The sequence below is a fragment of the Petaurus breviceps genome, unplaced genomic scaffold, assembly GCF_028583685.1.
Source record: "Petaurus breviceps papuanus isolate PSGF00001 unplaced genomic scaffold, PetGlider_PUasm1.0 79, whole genome shotgun sequence".
NCBI classification, from domain to species: domain Eukaryota; kingdom Metazoa; phylum Chordata; class Mammalia; order Diprotodontia; family Petauridae; genus Petaurus; species Petaurus breviceps.
This window is the reverse complement of record NW_027186523.1, coordinates 24,372,171-24,391,141: the sequence shown is the minus strand read 5'-3', so window position 1 is coordinate 24,391,141 and position 18,971 is coordinate 24,372,171. Positions and strand designations below refer to the sequence as shown.

The 18,971-nt window shown below is 32.6% G+C and overlaps 1 protein-coding gene across 1 annotated transcript in view; it reads right to left on the bottom strand.

The window, feature by feature from the left end:
- LOC138175872 (protein piccolo-like) overlaps positions 1–18,971 on the bottom strand; it is a 591,842-nt gene that overhangs the window by 123,270 nt on the left and 449,601 nt on the right. Inside the window, exons 14-16 of the mRNA XM_069106506.1 lie at positions 12,524–12,574; positions 8,159–8,289; positions 5,362–5,388 (exon numbers count right to left, since the gene is read on the bottom strand). Of these exons, the coding sequence (XP_068962607.1) occupies positions 5,362–5,388; positions 8,159–8,289; positions 12,524–12,574 (209 nt within the window). The remainder of the gene's footprint in view (positions 1–5,361; positions 5,389–8,158; positions 8,290–12,523; positions 12,575–18,971) is intronic.

The window sequence follows — 18,971 nt, the reverse complement described above, 5'->3', positions numbered from 1 at the left end:
TTAATAGGAGCAAATGATTTTTACTAATGCTAATTAATATCAAAAGCAGGTTTGTTAGGAACAATGTCTAAAATCTTACTTTCCTGTAAGATCTAACCCTTGTTTTTAATTTGTTTTTATTTTCAGCATCTACCACAGTGTTTTGCACATAATAGGCACTTAATGAATATTTGTTGGACTGGAGTGGATTAGCTGAAACTTGAACCTGTAGCATTATTTTGGTTCCTAAACAATCTACATGAAAGAATGCCATTTGGTAAGCATAGCAACTGACAACCATTTAATTCAACTGTAAGCTCTTTGAGGGTGGGGATTGTCTTTTGCCACTATTTGTCTCCCCAGAGATTAGTACAGTTACTGGCACATAGTAGGTGCTTAAAATGTTAATTAATTTTATCACTTTAAAACAATTATAACTTAAAATTACCAGCAATTCCTAATTGTAACCTAAATTTAAAATATATATGTATATATAATAATTTTATTTAAAAAATACTGCTACAGCAGAAAATGTTCATTATTTCAGCATGAATTGATAAAAAATTGTTAATTGATATTTTTATCAATGAGTATTCTTTCAGTTAAGTTGTTTAAAAGTGAAAGCTATACTACCAGTTATAAAATTTATATGTGTTTTCAAATAGTTATCAAAGCAGAGATGTCAAATAACTATGTAGAAAGGCACATTCTGGATATATCTTACTATAGGTAAATTTTGTTCATCAGTGACACTAAAAACGGACATTTGAAACAAAAATCTAGTAGATTGAGTACTCACAAGCTTTTTTTAATTTGTGAAAAAAAGGAGCATAATTCCACTATCCCATGTACTTCATCTTATACCAAATTCAGGCAATGTGAATCTACATTTAAAGAAATGCATTGTTGGATCACAAAGCTGAATAGTAGTATTTTTCTAATGATCCACTTAGACTCAATTTATCATATAACTATTATATCAATTTCCACATTGCCCAGATAAATCCACAAGTTATCATTTTCATTAAACTTGTGAAGATTAATTTGAATGTCATTTATATTAAAAAACATGATTTTCTATGCATAATTCCTTTGCATATGCAATTGACCATGCAAACTCAAAAATACAGTCCTCATTTATAATATTGGTTCCCTTATATTACATAAAAGTGATTCTCTCTTATGTGTGAACATAAATTCAACCCTAGGAAAGATTTTTAGGAAGGGAACTGAAAATCTTTCTCTTTTCTACACCTTTGCAAAGTATTTTCCTTCAGGAGATAAAATAGAAGAAATCCTCCTCATAGTCCCCCAATGGTTCTTTAACTATGTCTACAGAATAACCACACTCCTGATTATAAAATGAAAAACTAATCTAGTCAACTGATAGTTTTTTTTTTCCTAACTTCAATTCCTTCTTTCTCAGGAAACCTCAATAATGTTTTTATTAGCAATAGAATGTTATTGTATACTTATTCTCACAATTGTCCTTTAATTGATTTGCTCTTCCATTCAGGTATTGATATCACAAAATATACATCTTTCTTCATTTATTATTTTCTATAATACAGCACATTGAGAAAATTTTATTTTTATTTTGAAAGACAGCATTTATGTGGGGCTTTTTTTTTCTTTTGCCTGAGTACTGGTTGAAATATTCTCTTTTAGTTTCAGTACTTTAAAAAATGCATTTAAAAACTTATATAGGCCCAGAAGTACTGTGCCAAGAGGCAGTGACCTGCTAGAGAAAATCCAGTGGAGAACTGCTTCCATTTTCCCTCTCTCTTGTTTTTAGACTTTTGAATAGTGACCTGCTGATTAGCACCGTCACTTGAGGAAAGGAAGAAAAAAAAATCCAAAGAAAATAAATTTACACTAATCACATTTTCTACTTGGTTGGTGAAAGTGGGTTTTGGTAAAAACTTAAAATAAGGCAGAAACAAGAAATGTTATAGATATTGAAATGGCATAATTATCAACTAAAATGCTTCTTCTTGATCCCTGCTATTCCTGTATCCCATTACTATAAGTAACTGAGTAACAGCTCCTGTACATAATTAATGATAATAAGAGCTAACATTTATATAAAGTGCTTACTATGTGCCAGGAACTATGCTAAGCTATTTATAAATATAATTTCATTCGATTCTTACAATAATCCTGGAAGGTATTTCCTAATATCATCCCTATGTTACAGTTGAGGAAACATAGCAGACAGAGCTTAAGAGACTTGTCCATGGTCATACAGATAGTAAGTGTCTGAGACTGGATTTCAACTCAGGTCTTTCTGAGCACCACTACTCTATCTACTATACCACCTAGTTGCCCCTACATATATTATATGATTTAATATATTACAATGTAACAACATAATATGGTTTCATTGATATGATATGAATAATAGAACATAGTATAACATGACATAAAATGATATAAATATTATGTAAATATATAGTAAATGTAATATAACATAATGACATAATTAATATACAAATATGTAATGATTTTAAAATTAAGTTATTTTTCCCCAATAACAAGTACTTTTCTCTCCCTACTACCTCCCCATCCTCTGGGGAAAAAAGAGAAACAAAAAACCTTTAACAAATATGAATACTCAAGCAAAACAAATTTTCACATTGGCCATGTTGAAAAATCTCTATCTCATTCTACCTATTTAGTCTTTTGCCTCTATATGATGGTTTTTATATGACATTATCTCTTAATTATTATTTTTCTACTTTGGACCATAAAAAGCTTGACCTGAAGATCTGCTACCGTATAGTCTAAGGTTTCATATACATTTCTAATCATCATGACTTTTAACATAAACATACTAATTAATGTGTTCCATCATGCTGAATTAAGAAATTCTGACATTTCTGATATTTTTGCTCCTCCTTACTCTGGATAATAGGATAAGAAGGTTCTGAAAAAATGTGATTGATAATGTTTGTCCTAGCATGACACTATCTCTTTGAAACAGAACTGTTTTCATGTCTCCTTTAGAGAGATAGGGAGAGGATTCTTGGGTGAGAGCACTAACCATAACAAGAAACCCACAACACAGTCAGATTTCCCTGTTTGTGATACTGTGTGGATGTAATTAAATGGAATGTTTCTTGGCAAATGATAGCCTATGGTGACTAATCCTATTTTTTCAATATTTGTGCCTTTAGGAAATAGAATGTTATTTTTATTGTTGTTGTTATTATCATTGTTATGATAGTACCTTGTCAGGATAAGTAGAGATGTCATAAAAAAGGGACACATACAAAAACAAATGCTGTGGGAAGTTTGTTTTGGGTGGGATTAAAATTCTTGTCATCCCATTTTGACTGATGGCAACACATTTCACCTCTTCGCCAAAACGGTACATTCAGTTTGTCATGCAAATAGGAGATTCCCATAAAAAAAATTGTATAGCCATATATTATGAGTTGGCCTTTATGGAAGCACAAAGGATGGTACTGTTGCTGCCATCCTTTTGCTATGTAGCTGGATCAGGGTCTTTCAGTTTCCTGATGCAGACAAATAATAAGCTAGAGGAGATTCCCTACCAGTTCACAGGAGATGGGGACCGGGACGGGGGGCGGGGGGTGTCCAGTATGGCAGAGCTGCAACACCTTGCTAGTGTGAAGATAGAACAGTAGTAGGGATATATTCCAAAATCATGTATCAATTTTATATTCTGTTTAGGGGAGGCAAAGTGCAAATTGGGAAAAAAATATATATCTGAGACAATTACATTCTGTGATTAGGCTTATGGCCACGCCTAGCAACAACATTAGAAAGATCATCCAAGTCTCTCTGCAATAGCTTGTCTGTAGTCCTCCATGAGCAGCTAGCTGGGAACACAGAAATACCAAGCTCTGAAAGTTGTAAGGGAGGCTTTCAGAAATGTGGTGGACAGAATAATACAGAATTTGGCCACATCCAATTTGGATGCATATTATGTATACCCAATCTAATGGCAAATGCCTTCTTTCTACATTCAATTCCACTTTCATAAAGGTTAATGGACAACTAACATTTGCATTAAATTGTAAGTTCAATGGATTGGAAATGCCATTAAGATTGGCAATAAAGTTGAATGAATAAAAAGGGGACCAGAGTATTCAGTCCACCCCATTCACTTAGGTTATTTTAAATAGTTACATATTTTGGCCCCTCTGATATCCTTATATTCCATGTGTTTAAGTTCAGTAAAATGTTTAAATCTCAAATAACTATGTTAATAATTATGTTACTATTCTGAACAGACATTATAGATACTGTGCAAAGAATAAATAATTATTTTTCTGTTGGTTTTGATGTATACTAGGTAATCAGATATGTGGATATAACTTGAGAACAATTGATTCATTAATTTTAGATTACTGTGATAATCTTGCATGTGATTATATTGAATGAAAGTTTTGTCACATATTTACATCTTTCTATGGATTTTCTATACATATTTTGCCTTGAACTGTCTATGGATAAATGTTCATTTTTTAACTTACTGTGTTTTCTATGTTGTGAATATATTTGGCTAGTTCAATCAAAATATAAATCAAATGTTGATAAAATGTAAATTTTCCTTATTTCAGACTGTTAGTTTGGGTATCAAAACAAAACTTTTAATAAATTGATGAAATTTGGAGGTTAAAGATAATGTTGAAATGAAGTTTAGCAACTCATTTCTGCAGATGCCAAATAATAAGGACCACTAATTCAGTTTTCTCTGTGTGATATAATATAATATATCATAATAAAATATAATATAACAAATGATTGTTGATTGATTATGGGTTTTCCCCACTGGTGGAAATTTTATACTGAGGGATGATGATAGGATCAGATTACATGATTAGGAGAATATTCTTAAATATAGCATTTCATTTTCATCTCTTAAGCCTTAATATTTTTGGTAATCTCACAGAAATAAAAAATCACTTTTTCAATGTTAAATATCCTCATCTTCTTAAAATCGCTACTATATATAACATATGTGTATACAGACTTAGTTCTGAAATACAACTTTTAAAAAATTTTCATAGGTGGAAGTATAATTAGATCAAATTATGAATATTTAGAATTTAATGAAATCTTATTGTTTGAATCACTTTATGATGGGTCAGTTTTCATCCAGAAACATAGGGGCCAGTACACATATTTATTATTCTATGCAAGGATTGGCTCAGGGGAAATTTAATGAAATTCAATAGTACAGTAACATTCAGCATGTAAAGGCAGATTCACAAGTCATCAAGCCATAGAAAGAGTAAAAATATGAACTAGAGCTGCAATGATTCTATGTGTAATCATGCTTGCATGCATCCACTAACATTCACAACTCCAAAGGCAGTTCAAAGCATGACACTGAAAGGAAAGGCACTCTACCTTGCATTCTGGACAACCATGACTTGGCTGCATGGGTTCACCAAAGGTCATAAAAATGGGAAAGTGGGAAAAGAGAAAGAGGGGTAAAAAGGAGAGAAATGAGAAACAGGTGAATAAACAGAGTAACTATGCAATAATTCTAAGAGTGAGAAATTAACATTAGATAGAAGGAACTAAAACCTCAAAAAACAATTCATATGATCCAGGACATACTCATACTTCACATTTTGAAAAATTTCAGTTTGCAATATTAATAGACAGGGCTTATGCTTTAGGTAGGCAAATGTCCATAGTTATTACCATTCAATAACACCCTGTAGCTCCTAGCATGGCTGGTACAATGTCTGCTGAAATCTCATACTCACATATTGTAATCTGTTTTCTAACCGAAGCCTTTTCACTCCCTACCACAGGTGGTGGAGAGTCTCAGATTTTCTGCAGTTTGAGAATTCTATAATATACACAAAATGAAAAATAGAAAATAACTGAAAGCATTCTACTTCACTAAACATAGACACAGTGTTTTCTTCAGTCCACTCCTGTGATAATTATGAAACAACATATGTGGTCTGGTGTACATTTCTACAGAGAATATTATTTTTTGTTTCTTCCCCTCCTCTACACTCACACTTTCATTCTTCCCTGTATCACCTGCCTTAATGGTCACTGGTAGTTCAATTATCCCACTCTATTTTAAAAGCAAACAAGAAGGGCTCATGTCTTGCTAACTGAATCCTTGATTACTTTCTCCTGTTCACATACTGCTGAACAGAAAATCATTAAATTCTGCTGACTGGATTCCCCACAAATTTATTATCTCATCTCAACTGGGTTTTCACTTTAGCATGTCAAGTATGCAACTCCTCTTCAGTAGACTAATTATCCTCACTCTCCATAAAGTTTCCCATGGCATCCCTTCTTCCCATCTTTGCAGCTAAATATCCTGTCTCACATTTTGCAGAAAAAATATTATGGAGTTCCCCACTTTTCCACACCTCCTCATCTTTAATCATTGAGATATTCCCTGACTCTGCCCCAATACACACAACCATTTTATCACCCTAGTGTTGGATAAAGAGATGGTCTTCCTTACCAGAGCTACTATGGATTTCATCTCTTCCCATCTTTACTAACAGACTGTCTCCACTATCATGCTATCTCCTCTACCTTTTCTTTCTCAATATCTCCCTACCTATTGGCTGTTTTTGATGCTGCAAACATGTCCATGCCTTCCCCAATGTCTCCTCCATCCTCAACAAACCCTCATTTGATCCTAACATCCACTATGCACTCTAGGAAGGAAGGAAGAAAACAAATTTTAATTGAGTTTCTACCATGTGCAAGGCTCTATGGTCAATGATTTACATCTATTATCTCATCTGATCCTTACAAAGCCCTTGGAATATTAGTGTTATTCCTCATCTTATAGTTAAGGACACTGAGGGTGATAAAGGTTAAGTGACTTTCCCTGTGTCACATTGCCAGTAAGTATATAGAGGTCAAATTTGAACTCAGGTCTTCCTGATTCCAAGCCCAGGGCTCTGTTACTGAGCCACCTGCTCTGCCTACAGGTAGTGCCTGAAATCTCTTCCCTTTTCAGCTAACCTTGAAAAAGTCACTTATGATAGGTACCTCCACTCTTTATTTATTCTCTTCTAAACTCAGTAATCTTGCTTCCAATATCATTGTTCAACTGAAGCCATCCTCTCCAAATCTACAAATGAAGTATTTATTGGTTGCCAAATATAATTACCTTTTCTTTTTTATACTCTTGGCATTTCTGTAGCAATCAGAACTGTTTATCACCTTCTCCTATATACTGTCTAGGCTTTCCTATCAATGCTGTCTCTTCAATTTACTCTTACCTGTCTGACATCTCTTCATAATTCTTTGCTACCTCCCATGTAGTTAAACCACTTTAATTCCCCTGATATAAATGGGACAGAAAAACCATAATAGTGCTCAAGTACAAAAAACAGATTTATAAAAGTTTTTAAAATAGTATTTGTTGGCCAGAATATAAGCGATATCACATATCATACAAACAAGCATCTTCAAAGAGTTCATATGTTGTACCAAGCAGCTGATAAATCATAGTAATTAGGGGGTTCAAAAGGAATATTTGCTATTTTCTTGCCAAATTAGAATTTTCAAAGGTATCAAAATAGGTTTAAGTAACAAATCTGGAAGATACTTAATGACTAATTATTGAATGATGTATTCATTCAATAGATCTTTGTATATTTTAAAAATAAAAATAAAATTAAATAAAATTAAATTTAAATTGAAAATTAAATTATGTAGCTTTGTAAGTTGCTTTGAAAACTCCAATACACTTGAAAATCTGGATTAATTCTCAAATCTTACTATGTTAAGTTTCCCCTATTGTAAATGATATTGACTTATTTTGTATGAAAAAGTAAATGACCATTGAATATTTATATAATGAACTCATGTATTTTTTGAGGATTAACTGATTTGAAGACAAATTAATACAAGTTATCTATCAATTTGTAGTAAATATGTGTAATGTGAACAAAATCAAAAGGAAGATATTTAGAAGGTAACTGCTAATATTATATGAGTTTTTCAAATTATAAGCCTATAGATATAGATTTGGAAAGGGCTTCAGAAGCCATCTAGTCAAATCCTGTCATTTTAGATATAAGAAAACTGAGATTCAGGAAAGCCAACTGACTTTCCCAAAGTCATCTAGGCCATAGGCATCAGAGGCAAGAAACTTTTCAAAGGGACTTGGTTAATACCAATATTTGCAATAAATCTCTTCTTCACTTACCCTCTCCCTGGAAGAAGATACACTTTAACAAAAGGATCAGAATATCCATTGTTGTCTCGAGGCACAAGATTTCTTGCTTGAAGAATGTGTATGATAAGGTTTCCAAGGTGTTTGTCATAGTTGATTTGAAGCTGTAGTGAATATTGCAATATTTGGTTAAGTTGGGTATTTTTGACCACATCCAAGTAAAATATGACTTCCTCCAGGAAGTTTTCTCTGATTCTCCCTGTCCATAATGACCTTCCTACTACAACTACAGGAGTACTTTTTTCTTTTTTCTTTTTTGCAACTCTCTGATGTGTTTAATATATAGAAATTTGCGTTATCAGCATGTGTATTGTAAGGCAGCAGCATATCTTAGTGGACTGAGACTGGTCTTTGAATCAGCATTGGTTTGGGTTCAAATTTTACTGGCAATAATTCCTAGCTGTGTGACTCTGGGCAGGTCACTTAGCCTTTTTCAACCTCAGTTAAGAGTCCCATTATATTGGGAAGTCCTTGAGAGAAGGAACTGTTTTTATGTGTTTCTTTGTATCTCTTGTTACACTATAAGAATTTAATAAATTCTAGTTGACTCAGTTCCCTCATCTTTCAATAATGGTGCCTACAGTACTTACTTCACAGGTTTCTTATTAGAATTGAATGAAATAATATATGTGAAGTATTTTGCCAACTTTAGAAGTTTTATATAGTTGTTGTTATCACTGTTGTCATTCATTTTCAGTTGTCTGACTCTTCAGGACCCCATTTGGGCTTTTCTTGGCAGAGATACTGGAGAAATTTGCCATTTCCCTTCTCCAGCTCATTTTGCATGTGAAGAAATTGAGGCAAATATGATTAAGTGACTTGCCCTTAGTCAATAAGTCTCTGAAGCAAGATTTGAACTCAGCGAGATGATTCTTCTTAAATTTAGGGCCAGCACTTTATTCAATATTCCACCTAGCTGCCTTGTTGTTATCATTAGGCCCATATGAATTTACTGAGGATAAGGGCCATTCTTATCTATACTTTTGTTCCATTCCCATTCCTAACTCCCACACTCAGCAGTTAGCACAATAGGTGCTTAATAAATGCATGTCCCTAAATTTGTCCCAGTATCCCAGAAAAAATAAATCTTATTGATTACAGCAGTACCTGTTTCACCTAATTAAAAATGAATAATAACTACTCTGTAAAGGAAATGATTCAATATTTATTTAATTGAAATAGCTATTTACTGAAATAGCTTATCTTATTCCTAGTTCTTGCTAAAGGTAACATTTCATATTTATATATGTTTAGAGTTTACACATTTGTATGACAATTTCAAGTATTACTGCTTTCATTCTGCAGATGAAGAAAATGAGGATTAGAGAAATATAAATAGTCCAAAGCCACACATCTAGCATCAAGCGCTCTTTCTATTCTACAATCCTTTCTCACTGCCCATTCATTTCAAAGGAAAAATAAAAAGGGCAGGTCTATTAGCATGTGTTTCTGAAAGAGACAACTTTACGGGATTATCACTTTCATTTAAAAATAAGTCTTTGGAGTTTAAAACAATGTCTAATTACTCGAATACTTATTGGCTTATAGAAAATAAAATATACAATTGATATCTTTATCAGAACAAGTAAATTGCTTTTTCCCCCTACATGATTAGCCAGGGGTATTGAGATAGATACTGTTTAGAGAAAGATACTTCAGGCTAATAAGATAAGTATAGTGAAAAAAAGGCATGCAATTAATGAATTTCGATGTGTTATGCTAACTCTCTTATGATAATCCTACAGCTCTTTTCGCATTCCATAGCTTTGAACAGAACAAGAGTAAGTGTGGGGTAAAATAATTTGTTAAAGTCTTTTTAATCTTGGAAACTATAATAGTAATACTATGACACTATTATGACTGATGGTCTAAATGACATTTTTGCTATATCCACATAATACTAAGACACTGAAAAATGAAACCAATTAAGTCAAATATGCAAAATGACAACCAAGTCAATAAAAAGCAAAATAGCCGGCTCTGATGGCTTTCCAATGAATTGAATGGTGTTTTGGCACCATATAGACAAAGTTTTCTTCCTTTAGGACACATTGTTTCTGATTAAGGAAAAAAAAAACAAGCCAAAGATAGAGAAAAATGAGTATAATACAATAAACTTTACACAGAGAACTTTACTACTTTGAAAATGCAACAGGCAGTTAGATTGACTATGCTACTCTTTCAGATTGAGTAATGTCTGTGATCATGGAGCAATGATGGCAAATTTAGTGGTACTTTGTAATTACAGGTGGTAAAATACTGAATTAATTTTGCTGCTTACTTTAAACTATGTCGGAGTGAATTTGACATTGATTTCTGGCAAAATTCTAGGATAGATAATTAAAGGAATGGGTTGTGAGCACTTACATTTAAGAACAAGTTATGCTTGACAACAAATTTTTGAAAGAGTTACTAGACTGTAGAGGATGGAGATCCCATTTGTCCAGAATATTTGAAGTTTAGCGAGGTGTTTGACAAATGTTCTCAGTACTCATGTGAATAGTGTGTAGAGATACGGACTTTTTGTACACATTATGCTCAAAACAGAGTGATTGACCAGATACAGAAAATATTAATAAACGAATTAGCATCAGTCTGGAGGGAAGCCTGTTCTATTCAACATTTCATCAATGTCTTGATAATTTGCTTTCTTCTGTTTTATTCTTTCATTAAAACTAGAATAAAGATACAGTTTTGATACTTAGCAGATTTACAGGTAGCATTCAACTTGGACAGACAACTTGAAGAGGAAGAAATTAGAGTCAAAACTATCTCTATAGGCTAGAATAGTGATCCAATGATAACAAGATTTAATAAATGAAATTTAATACATATTAATAATGTAATATTATAACCTCTATAAATTCAGAGTTAATAGGATTCATATGTTTAGAGCTGGAAGAAGAACTTAAAAACCACCATGGCTAACCCCTCACATTACAGAAGAGAAAACTGAGACACAATTTAAATCAATTATTTGAGGCCTCATAAATCTTAAGTACGCAAATATAGAATGGAGAGTCACGTGTCCAGAGAGCAAGCAGTTCATATAAAACAGACTGACTGCTGGACAATAGGTTGAATACGTCAGTAGTGTGATGTGTCAGCCAAAAGAACTAATGTAATCTTATATAATATTAATAGACTATTTTGTCCAAACCAAGGGTCATGACATTCAGGCTCTCATCTTCCCTGGTCACAGAGATTGTGTGTATTTTTTGGCACTTGGTTTCGAAGGTGATGTTTACAAGGAGTGATACATGTATGGTAACTGACCAGGATAAGAAGGGGAATTAAAACTGGATTAATTTAAGGAATTAAGAATTTTTTAACCTGCAGAAGAAAGGCAAAGGACAAAGGGGAAAATATGCCAAAATGAATGCAGAAATCCAAAAAATAACAAGAAAAGATAATATTTTCTTAAATGAGCAACAAAGAAATGGAAGAAAACAACAGAAAGGGAAAGGTGAGATCTTTTCGAGAAAATTAGAGATGTCAATAGAATATTTTATGCACAAATAAGCATAATAAAAGCAAAAATGGCATGGATTTAACAGAAATGGAAGAGATTAAAAAGAAGGGGCAAGAATGTACAAAAGAATTATACAAATCAATAAAAAAAGGTTTTAACATAATGGTATGGTTACTGATCTAGATCTAGACATCACAGGGAATGAAGTCAAGTGGTCCTTAGGAAATATTGGTAGCAGTATGACTAGTAGAGATGATAGAATTCCAGCTGAGCTATTTAAAATCCTAAAAGAAGATGCTGTTAAAAGTGCTGCACTTAATATGGCAACAAATTTGGAAAACAACGGTGTTCAGTGAAAAGATTAATTTGTTTTAGTATAGAAAGAAACATGAAACAACTTCTATAGGAAAAGAGATTTCTCCAGGTTATAAAATAACATCTGATGAACTGAGTGGTCTTTATCTTATTTGATTGATAAGCTGAAATTTTACTAATTAACAAGGAAATATCTAAACATACCCTTATATTGCCCTAGAACTCTGTATAATAAGATTAAATGTGAGGATCGGGCAGCAGCTGAGGGAAGACCTAAAAATAAACTTTATGATCTGTATAATTGGGTTACATATCAGGGGTTGTCCTCTAAACCTTGTTACAAGAAGTCGTGATGGTCACTTTTATTCCATAAAACTTCCTTCCACATAAAATAGCATTCTATAAAAATAGACATGAATTAAACATTTCTTAATGTCACAAATAAAAAGGACAGTTTCTGCTCCATGGATTCATAATATCAAAAAATGCCAATGGGGGAAAACGTACTAAAACACATACTATAGCAATTAACTTATTTTACACTTTCTTACCTGAATTTCTCCAGTAATAGGATGAGAGACAGACTTTGTTGCATCAGTGGGCTGTAATATTAAAGAACATATACAAAAATTATTACATAGAACATTCATATAATTTGATTTTTCAGCATTCTGAAGTTCTGTTAAGTTTGTTGGTTACACAATTTTGGTTTGAAAATAAATTGCATTCAGTTTTCAGTTGACCGATTTCAAATAGGGTTTCTATTCATACTTTTCATATAATAAGTCTACATTATATTTCTACATAAATCAATTTTTATGGGGCTAAGACTTTTTTAATTTATGGCAACATCAGGAATAATAATTTTCAATATTCCAAAAGACACACAGGGATTATAAATACAACTTAACCACTTCTGTTAAAGGTACATAATTAAGCCATTAAATTGTGTTTACCATAATTGTATACAAAATAGAGGAAGAAAAAAACTATTAATGGCAAACCATGAGGTTTTTATTCATTAAAAAAAACAACAACAACTATAATGATTCCCTTGCCTTTTACATCACCATCATTTCCCAAAATATTTTCCTCCCTTCCCAGATAGTCATCCCCTATAGCAAAGATTTTGTTTTAAAAGAACCCTTTAGCAAAATTAATTTATCAGTCAAGTCTGATAGAATATGTAGTATCTCATAGTTTTTCATCTCCATAAAGAAATGAGGATGGTACATTCTCCTACATGATGCTTTTATAACAGGGAATAGGGACAAGTGATGCAAAATTGTGAGGGAGGCAAAGTTTGTTTTTGATATGCTTTCTTCTTTCTACTGTAAATGTCCACTGTCCAGATACACAGTGCCCTCCTGTTTCCTCTTGATTTACAATTCAAATGACAATATTGCTCTATATTTTCATTTTTTTCTTTCCATCCTTTTCTATTTTCAGCAAACATAAATATTTTTCTTATCAGTCAGGTATCAGATATAATAGCTCACATTAGTCTGTAATAGCCCTGTATTATCTCCACTTTACAGATCAGGAAACTGAGGTTCCTTGTATAAGAATGAATTGCCCAAGATCCAAGATTGGTAAATGGAAGAGCTGGAACTCAAACCTAGTTCTTCAGACATCAATTTCAGGACTCTTTATAATATATCATGGAGTAAGCACTGAAAGTAATCTTTGTTAAATTAAGGTATAGGGATATGATTAAAGACATTATGTTCATTATTCATTGCAATTTCAAGTGATAAATGAAAATTAAAATTGGTTCTGAATAAATTATATTGATGGCATCAGATTTAGGCACTAATTTGAGTTTATAAAAGTACACTATGAAAAGAAACTTGATCTTTTCTTTACAGGAAGGTCCTATAAATACAACCAATCATTTTTAGTAGCATTTATTTTGAAGTTGCAAAGAGTTTAAAATACACTAGATACCCATAGATTGAGGAGTGGCTAAAGAAAATGCAACATATGAATATAATTAAATATTGTTGTATTGTTAGAAATGATAGTAGAATGAATACATGAGTAGCATGGGGATATTGATGTAAAATGAAATAAGCAGAACTAAGAAAACAATATGCACAATGACCATCATAACACAAATTAAAAAGAACAGTAAAAGACTGAAACAGAATGGTGTGAAAAGATAAAGAACAAAATTAGTCCCAAAGAAGAAATATAGAAATGCATCACTTTTCAGAGAGATGGGACACGATGGATGTAGAACACTGGATATATTATTGTAGTTGACCAATGTGTTGGTTAAATTTGCTGTGTTTTATTTCTCTTTTTATTTTTTCCTATAGATGATATTATATGAAAATACATCAGGGGTTAACCATTAAAAGAAATATTTCAAAATATAAGTGACAACAGCAAAAATATCAATGAATGTTTTATTTTTCTTTAATTTAATGTTGCAGTTTTTATTCATATGTACATAACCTATGTCTTTTAAAGAGACTGCTTATTACTATTAAAATTCATATTGTTTGGTAAAATTACAAAGGATATTTACCTAGCAAAATTTCATAAATTCATTTTATTTTTGATCCACTGTACTAAATTGTCAACAGCAAATTCTAAATATATTAACGATAATCAAAACAAACTATTAAGAACATAATGAATACAAAATTGGGAAACATACCTAGACAGATGTTCACTTGGGAGAGGGTTCTTACTGGCCTCATACTTAATAAGAATTGAGAGTTTGGAATGACATTCAAGGAAGTGAATGCAATCCTTGATTACATTATGAAATGTGGAAGGTGATAATTCTAAGTAATAATCTGCCTTGTCAGGTCACCTCCAGAGTAGAGTTCCATATGGGACACCATAGTTTAGAAAGGATATTGAGAAACTGGCACTCTCAAAGTGGGGAACCAGGATACTGAAGGGCTTTGAGTTCATACTATATGAGGACTATGTGAGGAAAATTAGTCTAACTTAGAGAAGGTAAGACCTGGAAAGTGGGGCATGACAGCTCTTTTTGGGGTCTTTAATGACCTATTGTATAGGGAGAAGGCTTTGATTAGTTATGTCACAACTCAGATGATATTAAAAGAAGTAATGTGTGGAATTTGTTAAGAGGAAAATTTAGTTTTGATGTGAAGAAAATCTTCTCTAAAATTAGAATGATCCAAAAATGGGATTGTTTGTCCTTTAAGGTAGTAGATTCCCTCCCATTTACTTGATGTCTTTAAACAAAAGTTTAAGGGAATGATATAGAGGAAATATTTTTTTTAGATATGGATTCAGCTAATTGTTTTCAGAAGACCCTTCCAATTGTGATTTTTTTTTTACTATGTTTACTAGGCCACGCACAGATCAATCTTGGATCCCCTTCACAAAACATTATTATTTCTCCCAAAGACATCTGAAATTTCATTATGTATATAGCATGTGGAGTGACTGAGGACTTGTGTCATCTAAGTATTATTCCTTTGAGATAAGATGTGTGGTCACCTTGTTTCCATGAAGAAGATAGAAGGCTGATAAAAGAGAAGAAACAGAGTATACTGAAAAAAAATAACAGTTTTTAGATGTCAGTCATCATTAATTTCATTGTTAGTGCCCTCAATGTAAGAATTCCTTATAATCATTCATGAATTGATACACAATTGGAAGAATTAGATAACAGAGATATAAACATTCTCAATTTAAATAAAAATTGAAATTTCAAAAATGTCAGTGATAAATGGAAGAAATTACTTGCAGATTTTCTTCAGAGAGATGATGAAAGGATTTGTTGAAGTTGGTTTTATCACACACTCAGAGTTAACAAGAAGTATCCTCTCATGGAATGCTTGGTGATCTCACCTTGCAGTATTTATGAAGAGAATAAAATCTTCTAAAGCACCATGAAGATAAATAAAACTTAAGCATTGACATCCATTGTAAAAGATAACAAACTTTCAGAGAAAACTTGACAAGATCCTCCAAGATATTTTTCAAAATACTGATATTCTGTGACTTTGATTCAAAAGTGGGAACTAGAGGAGCTACAAAACCATGTTGTAAAATAAGATTTGGGATCAAAGAATGAAAGAAACCAAGAGCTTGTATGCTGCTCTGAAGCCTCGCCTCAATATATCATGAATATCTTCTACAAGTTGTAGGAAGCAATGGATGATAAAATAATGGATGACAAATAATGACAAACAATAAAATCTAAGAAGATCAGATTTTAATGGATATTACAATAACTTTGGAATCAGTTGGCTGTATGTAGCTAAACCACTGGCAAATTAGAGATTAGCAGAAAGGATAAAGATGAAAAGGCATTGTTTGCAATTGCAGTAACTATGAATGAACCTCTTTAAACAAGTTTTCATCTTATATAAATGGGAAATAACAATATGCTATTAATATTTTCTAGAGAAATTTAACTGGTACAAAATTGGCACTGTAAAAAAAAAAAAAGAATCCAAAAGACCTCAGAAAGCAGTTTATCTCAAAAATCACGGGCAATCTTTGCAAAATGTTGAGACCAAAGGGCAGTACCAGACTAAAGGACAAGGTGGCTTACAAAATACTTCAGGGAAGGATAATAAAAAAGAAATTACAAAATACCAAAAAGCAAATGATCCTAGTGAGCATTTAAAGATGAAACTAGAAGGGCAAAAAACAAGAACTGAAAAGAATGTATTAGAATTGTTTTTTTAATGAATCCTGAGTTAATTTCATTATCAATTATAATGGATGCATCATAATTGGAATCTACCAACTTGACACACTGTGTTATGGGAAAAAGTCATAATGACATTCATGATGAAGTCAAGAAGAACAATAAACAAATCAACTAAATGAAACAGGAAGCTGTGTGGGATGAAGTATGGTTTTCAAGGTACTGAGGTATTGATATTTTATTCCATACAGCAAATTCAATTCAACAATCACTTATTAGGTGTTGCTATATATGACTCTCTTAAGAAACCCCGAGTGGTACAGAAATACATCCACCATGTCATGTACTAAAATAATCAGAGGTAGGGCTCTGGTGGGTTGGGTTAATCTTCCATGTAGGATAAATATGGACAAAAAATTGCACAGATACCATGGAAAGGATGTGACCTGAATCAGAATGAGTACCCACTTTGAGCAAATCATGGATCCATACAAGTATATATCAAAATAAGTTGAATCCAATGATGAAGTTATAGACTCTCATTCACTGAATCCTTTTGGAACAGTTATTATGTTGAAGAAAAGAATGAGGAAAGGATCTCACTTGGTAGTGACAGAAGGAAAATCAATGGTAGAGTGAAGGATGAGGAAGTTTGTTCAGTTGTTCAGCAATACAGATTTGGTTGAGTTAGTATAGAACTAGAAACACAGGTATCATGAATTATCTCATTCTTTTTAAATCACTCAATCAACAAGCATTTATCAAAAGCTTGTTAGGTGTCAGATGCTGTACTAGGTACTGGGGATTCATCACCACCCTTGATCTCTAGGATCCTATGGCCTCTTTAGGAAGGAAATTATATATACAGGCAAGCAAAAAAATGCAACAATTTTATGAGTGGGAAGGCAACTAAAGTAATATGAAAGACCTTAGGCAGCAAGAAGTGTTTGAGCTGAGCTATGAAGGTAATTAGGAATTCTAAAAGCAAACTTTACAGGAAGAACTGGGGAGGAGCTAAGTACAGGGTCCCCAACTATCTAGTTATGTAGTTATTACTGTTTTTCTTTAGCAAAACAGTCCTGTTCTCCCAAAGAAAGCTTAAAAAAACTCCTAGAAAGAAATTTCTATGAAAGTAGCAAAGGAGAGAAGCAAGATGGTTGTATAAATCCATAAAAATGTACATATGGATTTTTTTTGGAGAAAAAAAATTGAATACAAGTGAGACAGTACAGAGAGTCGAGACAAAAAGTCAAAGAAGTTATGCATAAGTCTTTGGATAGACAGTGTCTGGCAGTTGGTTTGGATACAGAATCTATGATTGTTGATAACTGTAAAGTTCACTTTTTTTGAAAAAATCTGGGAGGAGTATAAAGATTTTTTTCTTTCATAAATATACTCTTCTGAAGATGGGGAATGCCTGGAAATAATGCACGGGAAAAAAGCATTCCTTATATCAGAAGTGAGATGGCTTTTAAGAACTTCAAGTCTAGGCAAAGGGATATTTTTAACCTGAATTCTACATGAATCTCTTGATGAGTTAGTATAAAACTGAATGAATACTTATGCTCTTTTTCTGTTTAGAAAAAAGTTCTTTTATTTTTCTTACTGTCATCAAAGTTGCAATGTGACTAAGGTTGGGGTGGAAACTCTTTTGTTTTTGACCTGATATTATACTAAAAACAAAACAATTTCTCTCTGTGCTGCAAACCAACATAAGCAATCAATGAGAATTTCTTGTTTCTTGAGGTATACAAGAAACATGTGTTGGCCTTCATCTTTCTAGGGAGAGATAAGAAGGCAAAAGAAAACCAAACAAAATGAAAAGAACTGGACTTCAACTATTCTCAAAGAAATGGACTGTAGCATATTTAAAATACGTGCAATTATGCACATCTGTCCAATTTTACTGGATGTTAACATACAGTGGAATGTGGCCTAATTGGTCTTTCTAAGTCACCACATAGTCCAATGCCACAAATCTTAGGAAATCCACTTAGAAATAAAATCCTGGGATTCCATTTTATGTGAAAATATTAACATGCTGAATCTATCTAACTATAGTAATTTATTTGCCTACCCACTATCTTGGTGGTAGCTAGGTAGTGTAGTAAACAGAATGCTCCACGTGGAATTAGGAAAATTTGAGTTAGAATCATGCTTTAGATATGCACTGTGTAAACCTGGACAGGTCTATTCTGTCTGCCTTTGTCTCCTCATTTGTGAAATGGGGAAAACAGCAATGACTACCTTATAGGGTTGCTGTGAGGATGGATGGATCTCTCTCTTTCTCTCTGAGGATGGATGCATGGATCTCTCTCTCTCTCTCTCTCTCTCTCTCTCTCTCTCTCTCTCTC